The sequence below is a fragment of the Sus scrofa genome, chromosome 1 (assembly GCF_000003025.6).
Source record: "Sus scrofa isolate TJ Tabasco breed Duroc chromosome 1, Sscrofa11.1, whole genome shotgun sequence".
In the NCBI taxonomy this organism is placed as follows: Eukaryota; Metazoa; Chordata; class Mammalia; order Artiodactyla; family Suidae; genus Sus; species Sus scrofa.
The window spans coordinates 194,150,265-194,164,029 of record NC_010443.5 but is presented as its reverse complement, the minus strand read 5'-3'; the positions used below and the strand labels follow the sequence as shown (position 1 = coordinate 194,164,029).

The 13,765-nt window shown below is 38.5% G+C and overlaps 1 protein-coding gene across 9 annotated transcripts in view; it reads left to right on the top strand.

The window, feature by feature from the left end:
• SYNE2 (spectrin repeat containing nuclear envelope protein 2) overlaps positions 1-13,765 on the top strand; it is a 442,988-nt gene that overhangs the window by 188,521 nt on the left and 240,702 nt on the right. For all 9 annotated transcript variants that reach the window (XM_021074160.1, XM_005660039.3, XM_021074116.1 and 6 more), the window contains 3 exons: positions 6,819-6,919; positions 9,657-9,758; positions 11,724-11,861. In XM_021074160.1, coding sequence (XP_020929819.1) covers positions 6,819-6,919; positions 9,657-9,758; positions 11,724-11,861 — 341 coding nt within the window. The remainder of the gene's footprint in view (positions 1-6,818; positions 6,920-9,656; positions 9,759-11,723; positions 11,862-13,765) is intronic.

Sequence of the window (13,765 nt, the reverse complement as noted above, 5' to 3'; positions counted from 1 at the left end):
TGTGTACCTATATGTGTCTATTACAGACTTTACAAACATAAAGGATTTGTAGCACACAATTTACAAATAATAATAAAACATATGGTATACTTTTTTATAACTTCCATAGAGTCCTCAAATGCTTTTGTTCATTTTTGTCAAACTCTTGTATCCATATGTAGCCAGCATGTGGTTACAGTTGCTGAACCAGAGTAGTTCTGACATGAATGTTGGTGGACAGCTTCCTTTGCATTAAGTACTTCACTTGTCCTTCAGTGATGTGACTGACTTTATTGCTGGAAGAATACTAGAAGAATTCGATTTTTGTTCTGTGTACAATTTGACAGGTATAGACAGGACATACTTTTAAGATTAACCTGAATTATTAACAATTTTCCATCCCTTTCTTAGCAGTAAATAAAATAGAAAATCAAGCCCTCATTTGCTGATTTTCTGTGGTATAAATCTTGCCATGCATGTGAAGTCACTGAACACACTGGGAGAAGATGCATAGTAGCATACCATTATGTATTATTTCCATCATACAGGTACAATAGGCGTAAATAGCCTCAGGAGTGTGGATAATAGTAAGATGCAGTGAAATGGTTAGGAGGTGATGAATTTTGAGTATTTTTACCTTTGTTTTAATATACGAAAGCAATTGTGCATTTATGTAATTTTAAAAAATTTCTTGTCTTTCTTCCCTTTTTTTTTTTTTAAAATTTGGGCTGCACTTGTGGCATATGGAAATTCCCAGGCTAGGGGTTGACTCCAAGCTGCAGCTGCCAGCCTACACCACAGCTCACAGCAATGCCAGATCCTTAACCCACTGAGCGAGGCCAGGGATTGAACCCTTGTCCTCATGGATCCTAGTCAGGTTCATTTCAGGTTATCCATGATGGGAACTCATGTAATTTAATTTTTAATGCTGACTATGTTCATGAAATTGATGAAAATTTAACAGTCAGCTTTCTCAATGCTGGTGTGAGCCAGCTGATTCCAGCATACCACTAACTGAGTGACTATGGCTCTGTCACTTAACCTTTTTGGTTTTAAATAGCTTTATTGAGATATCATACAATGTACCCACTTAACTGTACAATTGAATGGTTTTTAGTATATTCATAGAATTTTGCAACCATTATCATAGTAAAATTTACAATGTTGTCATCACCCCCAAAATCAGCCCCAGGCCCATTAGCAGTCCCTTTCCATTTCCCTCAATCTTTCCCCAGCCCTGCCATCATCCTTGGCAACCACAAATCTACTTTCTATATCTATAGATTTGCCAATTCTGGGAATTTCACATAAATGGAATCATACAGCATGTAGTCTTTTGTGATTGGCTTCTTTAAATTAGTGTAATGTTCAAAGTTCACCTATGTTGTAGCAATTATTGGTACTTCATTCTTTTTTTATTTTTAAATGTACTTCATGTTTTAGGACAGTTTTAGACTTATAGGAAAATTAGGGACACAATGCAGTAAGTTCCTGTATACCCCACACCCAATTTCCCCCTGTTAACATCTTATATTAGTAGTGTACACTTGTTACAGTTAATGAACTGATATTGATATAATATAGGCAATACTCTATTCATATTTTCTTGGTTTCCCCTAATGCTCATCTTCTCTTCAGAATCCCACCCTGGAAACATTACATCTGGTTATCATGTCAACTTGGGTTCCTCTTGACTGTGACTGTTTCTCAGATCTTTTTGTTTGTTTGTTTTGGATGACTTGACAGTTTTGAGGATTACTGGTCAGGTATTTTGCAAGATGACTCTCTACTGGAATGTGTGCTATGTTTTTTCTCATACCTTGAACATGACCTCACTGTTGATGTTGACTTTGATCTCCTGGCTGAGGTAGTGTTTGTCAGGTTTTCCCCCTGTGTCATTACTCTGTTTCCCTCTTTCCATACCAAACTCTTTGTTTTTGAGGTTTTTTTTTTTTTTTTTTTTTTTGCCTTTTGCCCTTTTAGGGCCGCAACCACAGCTTATGGAGATTCCCAGGCTAGAGGTCTAATCAGAGCTGTTGCTGCTGGCTACACCAGAGCCATAGAAATGCCAGATGCAGGCTGTGTCTGCGGCTTACACCATAGCTCATGGCAACGCCAGATCCTTAACCCACTAAGCGAGGCCAGGGATTGAACCTGCAACCTCATAGTTCCTAGTCAGATTCATTTCAGCTGTGCCACGATGGGAATGCTTTTTTTTTTTTTTTATGTTAAGAAGTTGTCTAATTTAATAAGAGGCAATGCTTAGATGTTAAGTGTATTGAAAAGAATGGTTGGCTTGAGCTTCCTAAAAAGGAAGGCCTGTTGGAGCAACTCCCTTTCACTGAGGTGATGGGCCCTGTAGGTCTTGGTAAAGCCATCAGGCTCTGTGCAGAATCAGGGAAGGCAAGTAGGTTACGCATTTCAGAAGCTACTTCCCTCTGCTGGATTTTGACGGCAAAGTCTTCTGAGCTTCCCTGAAGGTTCTGAATAGGGGCTTGTGGGTTTCTGCTGACTGATTTTTGAAAAAGGAGGATTGATCAGCCTGAGACCCATATCTCCTCCCAAATTAACTTGTGACCAGAGGTCAGCATGGGGCAGTGGGTCAGGGCGAGGAGGTGGTGGTGGGGATTCTAGTGAGTACTTTCCCTGCCCCTATGGTCCTCTTAAGACTTGTCTGGGTGAGAGGATGTGGATTAGAATTCACTACTTACTGTACATATAGCACAGGAAACTATATTCAAACTATAATGGAAAAGAATATGAAAAAGAATATATGTATATATGTGTGTATATATATATGAATATATCTGAATCACTTTGCTGTACAGCAGAAACCAACACAACATGGAAATCAACTATACTTCAACAAAATAAAAGATTTAATACTTCACAACACACCATGCAAAGAGTTGCTATTTCTGTTACCATCCTCTATGGTGGTTTGCTGCAGGCCATTTAGAATTAACCTGGGTCCCCTCCAAAGTGTAGACATTAACTGTTTCACTGTCTTCCCTGTTCTGGGCTGCAGCCGGTTTTCTCTGGGGCAGGCAAGTCTGGAGGGTGGAGGAAGAAAGATGGGGTGCTGATGTTTGTCTGGGGAGCCAGCAGGCCATACCACAGTCTTTGAAGGGAAGTCACGAAGCACAGCCCACACAGAGGAGCGTTGTGCTCACTCTCCTTGAAGGCAGATTATCTACATAAATGATTTGGAATTCCACACAGGAAATTTTCCTATTCTCCCTGTTTATTTACCTATCCAACCGTTTATTTATATCAATATAGAATCCTAGATATTTTATACTTTGTGTTGTAGTCCAATACCACTGTTTTATTGTGCAAATTAAAAAATGTACTTTTTGAACCTCCAAATTTTGGTCATTTGGAGCCCTCTTAGTTGGCCACTGTGCTCCTTAGACAAATACTTATCACTGTGGGGCTGGCTTGTTTGTTTTGGGTAGTTTCTTACTTTTTGGCTACAGGATGTTCCATGTTCATCTTGTACAAATCCTCCTACAGTCCTGGGATCAGCTTTTTAGAGCTGCACCTGCGGCATATGAAAGTTCCCAGGCTGGGGGTTGAATCAGAGCTACGGCTGCAAGCTTACATCACAGCCACAGCAACTTGGAATCCAAGCCACATCTGTGACCTCCACCACAGTTCACAGCAACGCTGGATTCTTGACCCAGTGAGCGAGGCCAGGGATCAAACCTGTATCCTCATGCATCCTAGCTGGGTTTGTTAACCACTGAGCCACGATGGGAACTCCACCAAGTTTTTTTTTTTTTTTAATTTTTTTAAATAGTTATTCCCTCAATACAATTTTTTTTCCTACTGTACAGCATGGTGACCCAGTTACACATACTTGTACACATTTTATTTTTGCACATTATTATGCTCCATCATAAGTGACTACACATAGTTCCCAGTGCTACACAGCAGGATCTCATTGCTAATCCATAACCCCAAGTTCCCCAATCACCCCACTCCCTCCCCCTCCCCCTTAGCAACTATAAGTCTATTCTGCAAGTCTATGATTTTCTTTTCTGTGGAAAGGTTCATTTGTGCCTTATATTAGATTCCTTATATTAGATTCTGTGGAAAGGTTCATTTGTGCCTTATATTAGATTCCTTATATCATATGGTATTTGTCTTTCTCTTTCTGACTTCACTTAGTAGGAGAGTCTCTAGTTCTATCCATGTTGCTGCAAATGGCATTATTTTGTTCTTTTTTATGGCTGAGTAGTATTCCATTTTGTATATATACCACATCTTCCTAATCCAATCGTCTGTAAATGGACATTTGGATTGTTTCCATGTCTTGGCAATTGTGAATAGAGCTGAAATGAACATGCGGGTGCATGTGTCTTTCTCAAGGGAAGTTTTGTCTGGATATATGCCCAAGAGTGGGATTGCTGGGTCATATGGTAGTTCTATGTATAGATTTCTAAGGTATCTCTATACTGACCTCCATAGTGGTTGTACCAGCTTACATTCCCACCAACAGTGCAGGAGGGTTCCCTTTTCTCCACACCCCCTCCAGCATGTTTTTAATATTAGTGTAAAATATCCTCTCTATTTTAGTATGTGAAAATAACTAGGTAGCCAGTGTAACAGACAATTTAATAAAAGTAAATTTCTGCTGTGTAAATGATTGCTTATAATTTATTTTATATATCTTAAATAATAGCTCAAAAATGTGAAATACATTATGGTTATTTATGCAAACCAAATACCACCATCATATTTGAATAAGGGATTTTCTTTTTATCAATTTTTAAAAAAATTTTTATTTTTTGTCTTTTTAGGGCCACGCCCATGACATATGGAGGTTCCCAGGCTAGGAGTCGAATTGGAGCTGTAGCCGCTAGCTTGCACCACAGTCACAGCAACTCAGTATCTGAGCTGCATTTGTGACCTACACCACAACTTATGGCAATACCGGATCCTTAACCCACGCCACTGAGCGAGGCCAGGAATTGAACCTGCATCCTCTTGGATAGTAGTCAGATTCGTTTCTGCTGAGCCCTGACGGGAACGCCAGGGAATTATCTTTTGACACAGTTTTGTTAATAATGCATTTAATCATTATGCACAGCTTCATATACAATGAGAAAATTTTAAAGAGAAGTATCCAGTTAAGCCAGTATCATTTATTTTATGTGTCTCTTGATATTTAAACTGTTTTTTCAGTAAAAGATAGAATAATTCAACTCTTAGGGATTCTTTCTTTCTTTCTTTGGCTATGCCCACAGTATGTGGAAGTTTGTGGGCCACGGATGGAAGCCGTGCCATGGCAATGACCCCAACCTCTTCAGTGACAACTCTGGACCCTTAACCCACTGAGCCATAAGAGAATTCCAGGGATGCTTTTTTTTTTTTAAATTGAAACCCCACTCCTATCTTTTTATTGATACTTTTTATTGTGCTTACTACTGCCTTGAATTTTATTGTTTGACTATAGATTGGATTCATTTCCTCTCTCATCCAGCTTTGAGCACTTACTGGGACAATAAACACGCCAAAGCATGCATAGTGTGTTGTATTTGTTTGATTGTTTTTCTTTTAACTGCCAGCTCCTTGAGGGGCAGACAATGTGTTAAAGCATCTAGCATCTGCTCAAGGGTCTGGAATCTACTTGTTGAATGAAACAATAAGCCCTGATACCTAAGGGCAGGACTGAGCTTTACAAACTCTGCTTATAACCTGCATTTGTTGGCTTCCTGTAAATATTTGCTGAAATGAGTTTAACTGAGTTAATAGATAAACACAGATTTCTTTCTCAATATCTTCATTGGTTGTTTTGGCAACATAGCCAAAGACATCCAAAATTATGTATTCATTTTGTCTGTATTGTATTGCAATTTCTTCTTAATGATTTTGTGATCTGCTTAATTTATTATATGCCTGGAGAAGTTCTGCATTTAATGAATTTATAATATTTTTTAACTTTTTATTTTATTTTTTTATTTTTTTTATTTTTTATTTTTTTGTCTTTTGTCTTTTGTTGTTGTTGTTGTTGTTGTTGTTGCTATTTCTTGGGCCGCTCCCGCGGCATATGGAGGTTCCCAGGCTAGGGGTCAAATCGGAGCTGTAGCCACCGGCCTACGCCAGAGCCACAGCAACGCAGGATCCGAGCCGTGTCTGCAACCTACACCACAGCTCATGGCAACACCGGATCGTTAACCCACTGAGCAAGGGCAGGGACTGAACCCGCAACCTCATGGTTCCTAGTCAGATTCGTTAACCACTGCGCCACGACGGGAACTCCTTTTTTAACTTTTTAAATTAAACATTTTTCAAATTTATTTTGCCATTGACTCTGTTAATTCAACACAAAGATTGGCCCACAGAAGGGTCTCGGTAATGTATTTGTTTTATGAATGAATGAATAAAATCTTGTGGATGTCTTGAACAAATCTATACAGCATATACTTCTGGAAACGCTTTACAGCCCAAATGCTGACACCAGCATGTCAGGCGTGGATTCCAGTTGCTCTGTGTCCCTCTACTCCTGGAGGAGTATCTGCACTGTGTCACCAGAAAGAGGAAGACTTTCCTTTCTCCTTGACTACTTATGCAGATGTACAACATACACAGTGACATTTTATTATTAGGAAGCTGAGGCTGGGTGGTACTCCTGCTAGTACTCAACCCAGCTCCATCTGACTCAGATTCAAACTCTTAACTATGGCATAGTCTTGTAGGAATGGTCAGTGAGCAGAGATTGCATGGCTGATGGACTGCTTTGGTTCATTTCAAGTTCATTTCAATACTATTCTTGGATAGTCATTACAGTGAATCACACCTATAGCTGATTGATAGTGTGGCATATCTTACAGATGTGGATGTTGTTGACCCTGATGAGAAGTCGATCATGACCTACGTGGCACAGTTTTTGCAGTATTCAAAGGATGCACCTGGCTCTGGAGATAAATCCCAGGTATGTCTTAATAATTATGGATAAAGCTCATTTTTGTGATAACCTGATAATGGTTTCATTTTTGACATTGAGGCATAATTTGCATGAAGAACTTAAATATACTGTTGACTGAGTTTTGATGAAGGCATATACCACATAAACCATACCTTAATGGTGATTTATTTGTTACCCAAGTTGTTCCATTGTGCCTCTTTCTTGTCTGTCCTCCTCTACCTTAAGCAACCTGTATTCCGATTTCTTTCATGGTGGCTTGGTTTTGCCTGTTTTTTTCTTTTCTTTCTTTTTTTTTTTTTTGTCTTTTTAGGACTGTGCCCACAGCATATGGAGGCTCCCAGGCCAGGGCTTGCAGAGCTGTAGCTGCCGGCCTACATCACAGCCATAGCAATGTACCACAGCGATGTACACCACAGCTCATGGCAATGCCAGATCCTTAACCCACTGAGGGAGGCCAGGGATAGAACCCTCGTCCTCACGGATACTCATGTATACCAGTTGGATTCGTTAACTGCTGAGCCATGATGGGAACTCCCTACTTGCTTTTTTTAAAAAAGTTGAAAGTGGTAATTTATTAACCTTTGCTGAATTATCTTAAATAGTATCTAGGAAGATACTCTATGTAGGAGAAATTAAGTTTAACAGGCTTTTAAAAAATTCTAGAGATACCAGATTTTTGTCTCTTGTAATTTTTAGCAGCTTTATTGAGATAGTTGACATATCATAAAGTTAAATTTTTTAAAATTTACAATTCAGTAGTTTTTAGTATATTTACATAGTCATGCAAACATCATCGCAGTCTAATTTTAGCATATTTCCATTTTACCTGTTCTTTAGCTTCATGTAAATGGAATCATATAATTCATATAAACAGAAACATTATGTTCTACTCTTCATCCTTATTTGCTGAGATACTTTTGAATTACCATCAGCTTGCTGTTTGATTATTGAATTTTTTCCTTTGACTTTTAGTCAGTTACACAAAATGTTGTGGGTGGAAATTTCATAAAAAATCACTGAGTTGAAAATAAGCATCTACTCTGCTTCTGTGGAAATAAATGAGTGTTGTAAATTTAGTAAAATGTTTTTGAATATTATTTTAAAGTGTATTTAAACTACTTCCTCAGACATGCAAACTTGCAGTCATATTATCGTGTTTTCTTTGACAAATTTAGACCTACGTTTTTCTGATGCTTGTGTTTGAGGCACCAAAAGCCAGACTGTCGCTGACTCTGGGAGACTCACTGAGACGGCATCTTATGTAGTTCACTTATTTCTGACATCCTGAGGAGCTACTCTTTTCTAATTAATTTTCTTATTAAAAATAAAATTAAAAATTCAACTGTCCTTGAAGTCAGATGCAAAAATACATAGAAAGTACTCTTGCTTACTAGAAATAAAAAAAGAAAGTGAAAGTTAGAGGAAAATGGAAATGAGATGTAATTTCCTTTGCTTTACCAATAAATACTAGTAAAATTAGCCTCCAAATGTGTGTAAGTGTACCACTGTTGCTCACTTTCATAGGAGAGCTTAACCAAAGCCTTTAGTAGTGTTAGTTATAGTTTTTCTTTTTTTTTTTTTTTGCTTTTTAGGGCCTCACCTGCGGCATATGGAGGTTCCTAGGCTAGAGGTCAAATTGGAGCTGTAGCTGCCCGTCTAGACCACAGCCACAGCAACACCAGATCCGAGCTGCATCTTCAATCTACACCACAGTTCATGGCAACACCATAGCAAGCAAGGCCAAGGATCAAATCTACATTCTCATAGAGACAATATCAGGTCCTTAACCTGCTGAGCCACAATGGGAACTCCAGGATCTTTATATTGTTCAAGGTATTTTTGATGTCAGTATATTTAGTAGAATATACTGAATTAACCCATGTTTAGATTTATTGGAAAGTAGTATTTTGAAATGTCTACTATAAATAAGTTTCTCTAAAAGTAAAGAATAGGAGTTCCCATTGTGGTGCAGTGGAAACGAATCCAGCTAGTATCCATGAGGATGCAGGTTCCATCCCTGGTCTCACTCAGTGGGTTAAGGATCTGGCATTGTAGGTCTCAGACGTGGCTTGGATCCCTTCCCCATTGCTGTGTCTGTGGCATAGGCTGGCAGCTGCAGCTTGATTCGACCCTTAGCCCAGGAACTTCCATATGCTCTGAGTGTGGCCCTAAAAAGCTAAATAAATAAATAAAATAAACAAAATTAAAGAATAATGAAAATGGATAAGCCGGAAAAAAAAAGACACTTGCTTACCCTGTTTCTTTAGCACATTACTTTCAGATGCTAGTTTCAATCCATTTAAAAGTTTAAGGTGTTATATGGAGTTCCCATCGTGGCTCAGTGGTTAACGAATCTAACTAGGAACCATAAGGTTGTGGGTTCAATCCCTGGCCTTGCTCAGTAGGTTGGGGATCTAGTGTTGCCGTGAGCTATGGTGTAGGTTGCAGATGCGGCTGGGATCCCGCATTGCTGTGGCTCTGGCGTAGGTTGGTGGCTACAGCTCCAGTTGGACCCCTAGCCTGGGGACCTCCATATGCTGTAGGAAGTGGCCCTGGAAAAGGCAAAAAAAAAAAAAAAAGTTTAAGGTGTTATGAACAAGCAAAATTCCTCTTGGCACTATTGAGTCATTGTTGTGTAATGATTACACTATTTCACTGATGGTTAGAGTTGTTAATTTTATTGTTAAAAAAATCACAAAGTCTATTTAAGACAGAGTTTTAAAAGTGTATGTGTGAAATACAGGGGAAGATGAAAGATGCCATGGTCTGGTTAACTCTACAAGAGAAGAAACTGCAGAAAATGCTAAAGGATTCAGAAAATGAGACTTATTGTGAAAAGTATGAGGTAGGTATGACTTTAAACAACAATTTTTTTTTTGTAGTTTACTCTTAGGGAAGAGTGGGATGTTTGTAGGAAAAAAATTATGTAGAGTTAATTATTTAAATACCCAAATTATCTCCAGCTTTTAGGGCTGACTTCTAGGGACCAAGCTTTTCAAATTTTAGCCTGCAGAGGAATCACCTGGAGAATCTTCCCCAGGTGAAAATGTAGATTCTAACTCAGCAGTTCTGGGCTGGGGCCCGGGGTCCTGCATTTCCTGCAGGCACCCAGATAGTGCTGATGCTTGTGGTTCTTAGAGAATGTTGAGTGGTAAGGTTTTAGAGTGGGGGTGGCAAATGGGTCTCTGGGCCCCACCACCTATTTTTATAAACATATTATTATGGGAATAGAGCCGTGCGCATTAAAGTGTTGTTTGCGGCCACATTCTCACCACAACACCATTGTTGGATGGTTATAGTGAAGACCATATGACCCACAAAGACCACATGATATTTACTATTTTGCCTCTTTCAGAACACATTTTCCAATCCATGGTCTAGAGCAGAACATGCTTTTCAGAATGAATATTGAAGGAAAACAGAGTAGGAAGTCGTAAATGGAGCCGTCCCAGAATTCCAGTGTAGGGTTTCAGCCATCGTATCCTTTGGATCACAAAGACAACTGTCACTGTCACCACACTGAACACTTGCTGTGTATCAGGGCCCTTGCTGACCCATATTTTACTTGTTACAACATCATGCTCAACCCAGTCTTACAGAGGAGGACAAGGCTTAGAGGGACTGAGTGATTTATCTAAAAGTTACATAGTAATGAGAGGTAGAGGTGGGATTTGAATGAAGTCTAGCTTCAAAACCCTAGTTCTCTTTACATCCTGACACTTCCCCAGGGCAGCAATTATTCCCTGCACCATCTTGAAAGAGACTAAGAGGAGCCGAAGTGAAGGCTCCATAGTCCAGTTTCTTAGAACCCAGCCTTTGCCACAAGGTGCTTCCCGGCCAGCCTCCATCCTAATAAGGAAGGGATCCATTCAGGAGCCTGCATGGCACTTAACACCTCTGCTGCCACCCCCCATCTGCTGAGGGACTTGGATGAATCCAGCCTTTCCTGCACCAACACTCAGCAGATCGTGTGACTTGCTGGCTGTGCTATTCTTTTAGGTTTGGAGCCATCAGGGAGGCAGGGAGCAGACCTCATCCTCCTTTAGTCTGAACCGCACAGGCTTCCTGTGCTTCTCTCTCTTAGCTTCAGCCTGAGATTTTTTTCATCGACAAGGTGCTCAGCGTCAACAGGAAATGCCTCTCACAAATGTCTTTGATTTACCAGTGTACTACAGATTCAGTTAATTCCCAGAAAGAATCTAATTATCCCTTTGTTCATAAAATTTAATTAGAAATGCTGCCAATAGTTATGGTTAATGCTTTAATTACTATTTATGGAATTGATGACTCAAGCACCAATATTTCCCACAAATACAACCAGTAAAAGTTTTATTTATTAGTTTTTGAGGGCAGAGACAAAGTGTTTTCTGAAGTGTGTATAAAGTGATTTGGGAAGAATTGGCTCAGGCTGAGTTAGTCATGGGCATGTCAGAGACCACTTATACATGATGGCTGCTAACATATAACTCACGCTTCCTCTTATTCTTATGGTTATGAACACATTTTTTGGGGGGCAAAGTCACATTTTCCTCAGGGCATCATGATTTGTCCTCTTGAGGTGGGTTGCCTTGCTGCTCCATTGCCCAGAAATCCAACAATACACACTGTGACCTTTATTACCACGAGGGCTCCCAGATAATGAGGGTGCAGTGAACAAAGAAACTGGATCAATGAGAGGATCCTGAATTCAGGGAATTTTACCTTTAAGTCAACATTTAAGTATTACCGATAGCTATAGACCTTCACATAGCAAGTTCCATTTTATAAACTGGTTTAAACGTTTTAGTCTTTAAAATACTCTCATTTGCAGAGCCTGCTGTCCTTCCTGGAGTTACTCAATGAAGGGAAAAAACCCTTTTTGGATGTCCTGTCAATAAGAAAGAATCTGGATGAGCTGAATGAAGATCAGTTACAGCTGAGAGAAGCCTGGGACAGTCTCAACTACCAGGTAACTGTGTTATGTTGACTAGAACATTTTCATGGGGCAGCTGTGTTGGATGATAACTTCAGACTTCAGGGAGGAATTCTGTAAAAGACCGAGTGGATGCTTCCTCAGAAAGTTGGGAGAGTGTTGTTATGTATTCTCCGTGGTCTCATTTGGGTAGTGGTTAATATTTACATAGGAATTTGTGATATTCTGTTTAGAGAAATTACAGGCTTATCCACAGTTTTCATATTTGCCATCAATTCTTGGTTTGCCACAGTATATTATCCATACTCTGACTGACCTGCAGGCTCCTCTCTGCTTTGGACCAGTGTCATGTGTCGCTATCAATAGATGCTCAAAGGGGATAGGGAAAAACCCAGAGACAATGTGTAAAGATGAACATGTGTATGTATGTCTGAATATATCTGTATGATTTCAGTCGTTTTAAATTTATTGAGATGTGTTATGGCCCAGCACATGGTCTGTATCAGCCTTGATACTATTTGCTCTTAAAAAGAACATGTATTCTCTAGTTATTGGATATAATAGTCTATAAATATCAATTAAGATAAGATAGTTGAGAGTGTTCAGATTATCTCTGTCTTGACTGGCATTTTGTCCAGTTGCTCTATCAATTTCTTAGAACAGGCTATTAAAATCTAGAATTAGATTTAGATTAGATTAGATTAGATTAGAATTAGAATTAGAATCCTTTCTTTAATTTTATCAAATTTTCTGTCATGTGTTTTAAGACTTTATTATTAGATATGTACATTTATGATTGTTATGTCTTCCTGGATGAACACTTTTTTACCATCGTGAAATATTCCTGTTTATCTCTGGCAAGATGATTTTTATTGATATCTACTTGATCTGATATCAATATGATTATTGCATTCTTCTTATGCCGACTGTTTTTATGGCACATCTTTTTCCTTCATTTACTTTCAACCTATTTGAGTCTTTATTAAGTGGTCTCTTATAGGCAGCATGTGGTTGGATCTTTCTTTATTATCCACTCTGACAATCTCAGCCTTTTCACTGGAGTGTTAAGACAATTTATGCTTAATGTAATTATTGACATGGTTCAATGTGGGTTTACCATCTTAACACTTTTTCCATTTATTCCCTCTGTTTTTTGTATCTCTATCCTTTTTTTTTCCTGCCTTGTTTTAGATTATATTTTTAGAATTCCATTTTAATTTATCTATTGGCTTTTTGGCTCTACCTCTGTCATATTTTTAGTGGGATTACAATATACATTATAATTTTTTTCTTTTCTTTTCTATGGCCACAACTGCAGCATATGGAAGTGGATATGGATACTAGTCAGGTTCTTAACCTGCTAAGCCACAGTGGGAACTCCTACATTATAAAATTTTTACAGTCTACCTCAAGTTCTACAACTTCTAAGTTATTGTACAACTTCATTACATGTAGAAATCTCGCAATCAAATCTCTCATTCTTCATGCTTAGTTGGTTTATATATCTATATCTATAGCTGTATCTGTCTATCTATATATGACACAAACATATTTTAAAGTCCCTGAGAACATGTTACAATTGTTTGCTCAACAGTTATATGTTTTAAAGAAATTAAGGGAAAGGTAGTCTTTCATCTATATCTAGATAGTTATCATTTCCATTGTTCTTAATTCCTTCCTAGAGATTTGAGTTTCCATCTGAACTCATTTCCTTTCCGCTTAAAAAACTTCCTTTAACTTATCTTATAATGCAGGTCTGTGGATTGCAGATTCTCTTAGTTTTCTTTGATTGCTTAATGTCTTTACTTTGCCTTCATAGAAGAAGATAAGATACAAAGATGAACATGTTTGTTGAAGTATAACTTACATACCATAGAATCCACACATATTGAATGGCTAATTAAATGATTTTTAGTGAATTTACACAGTTGCAACAGAGA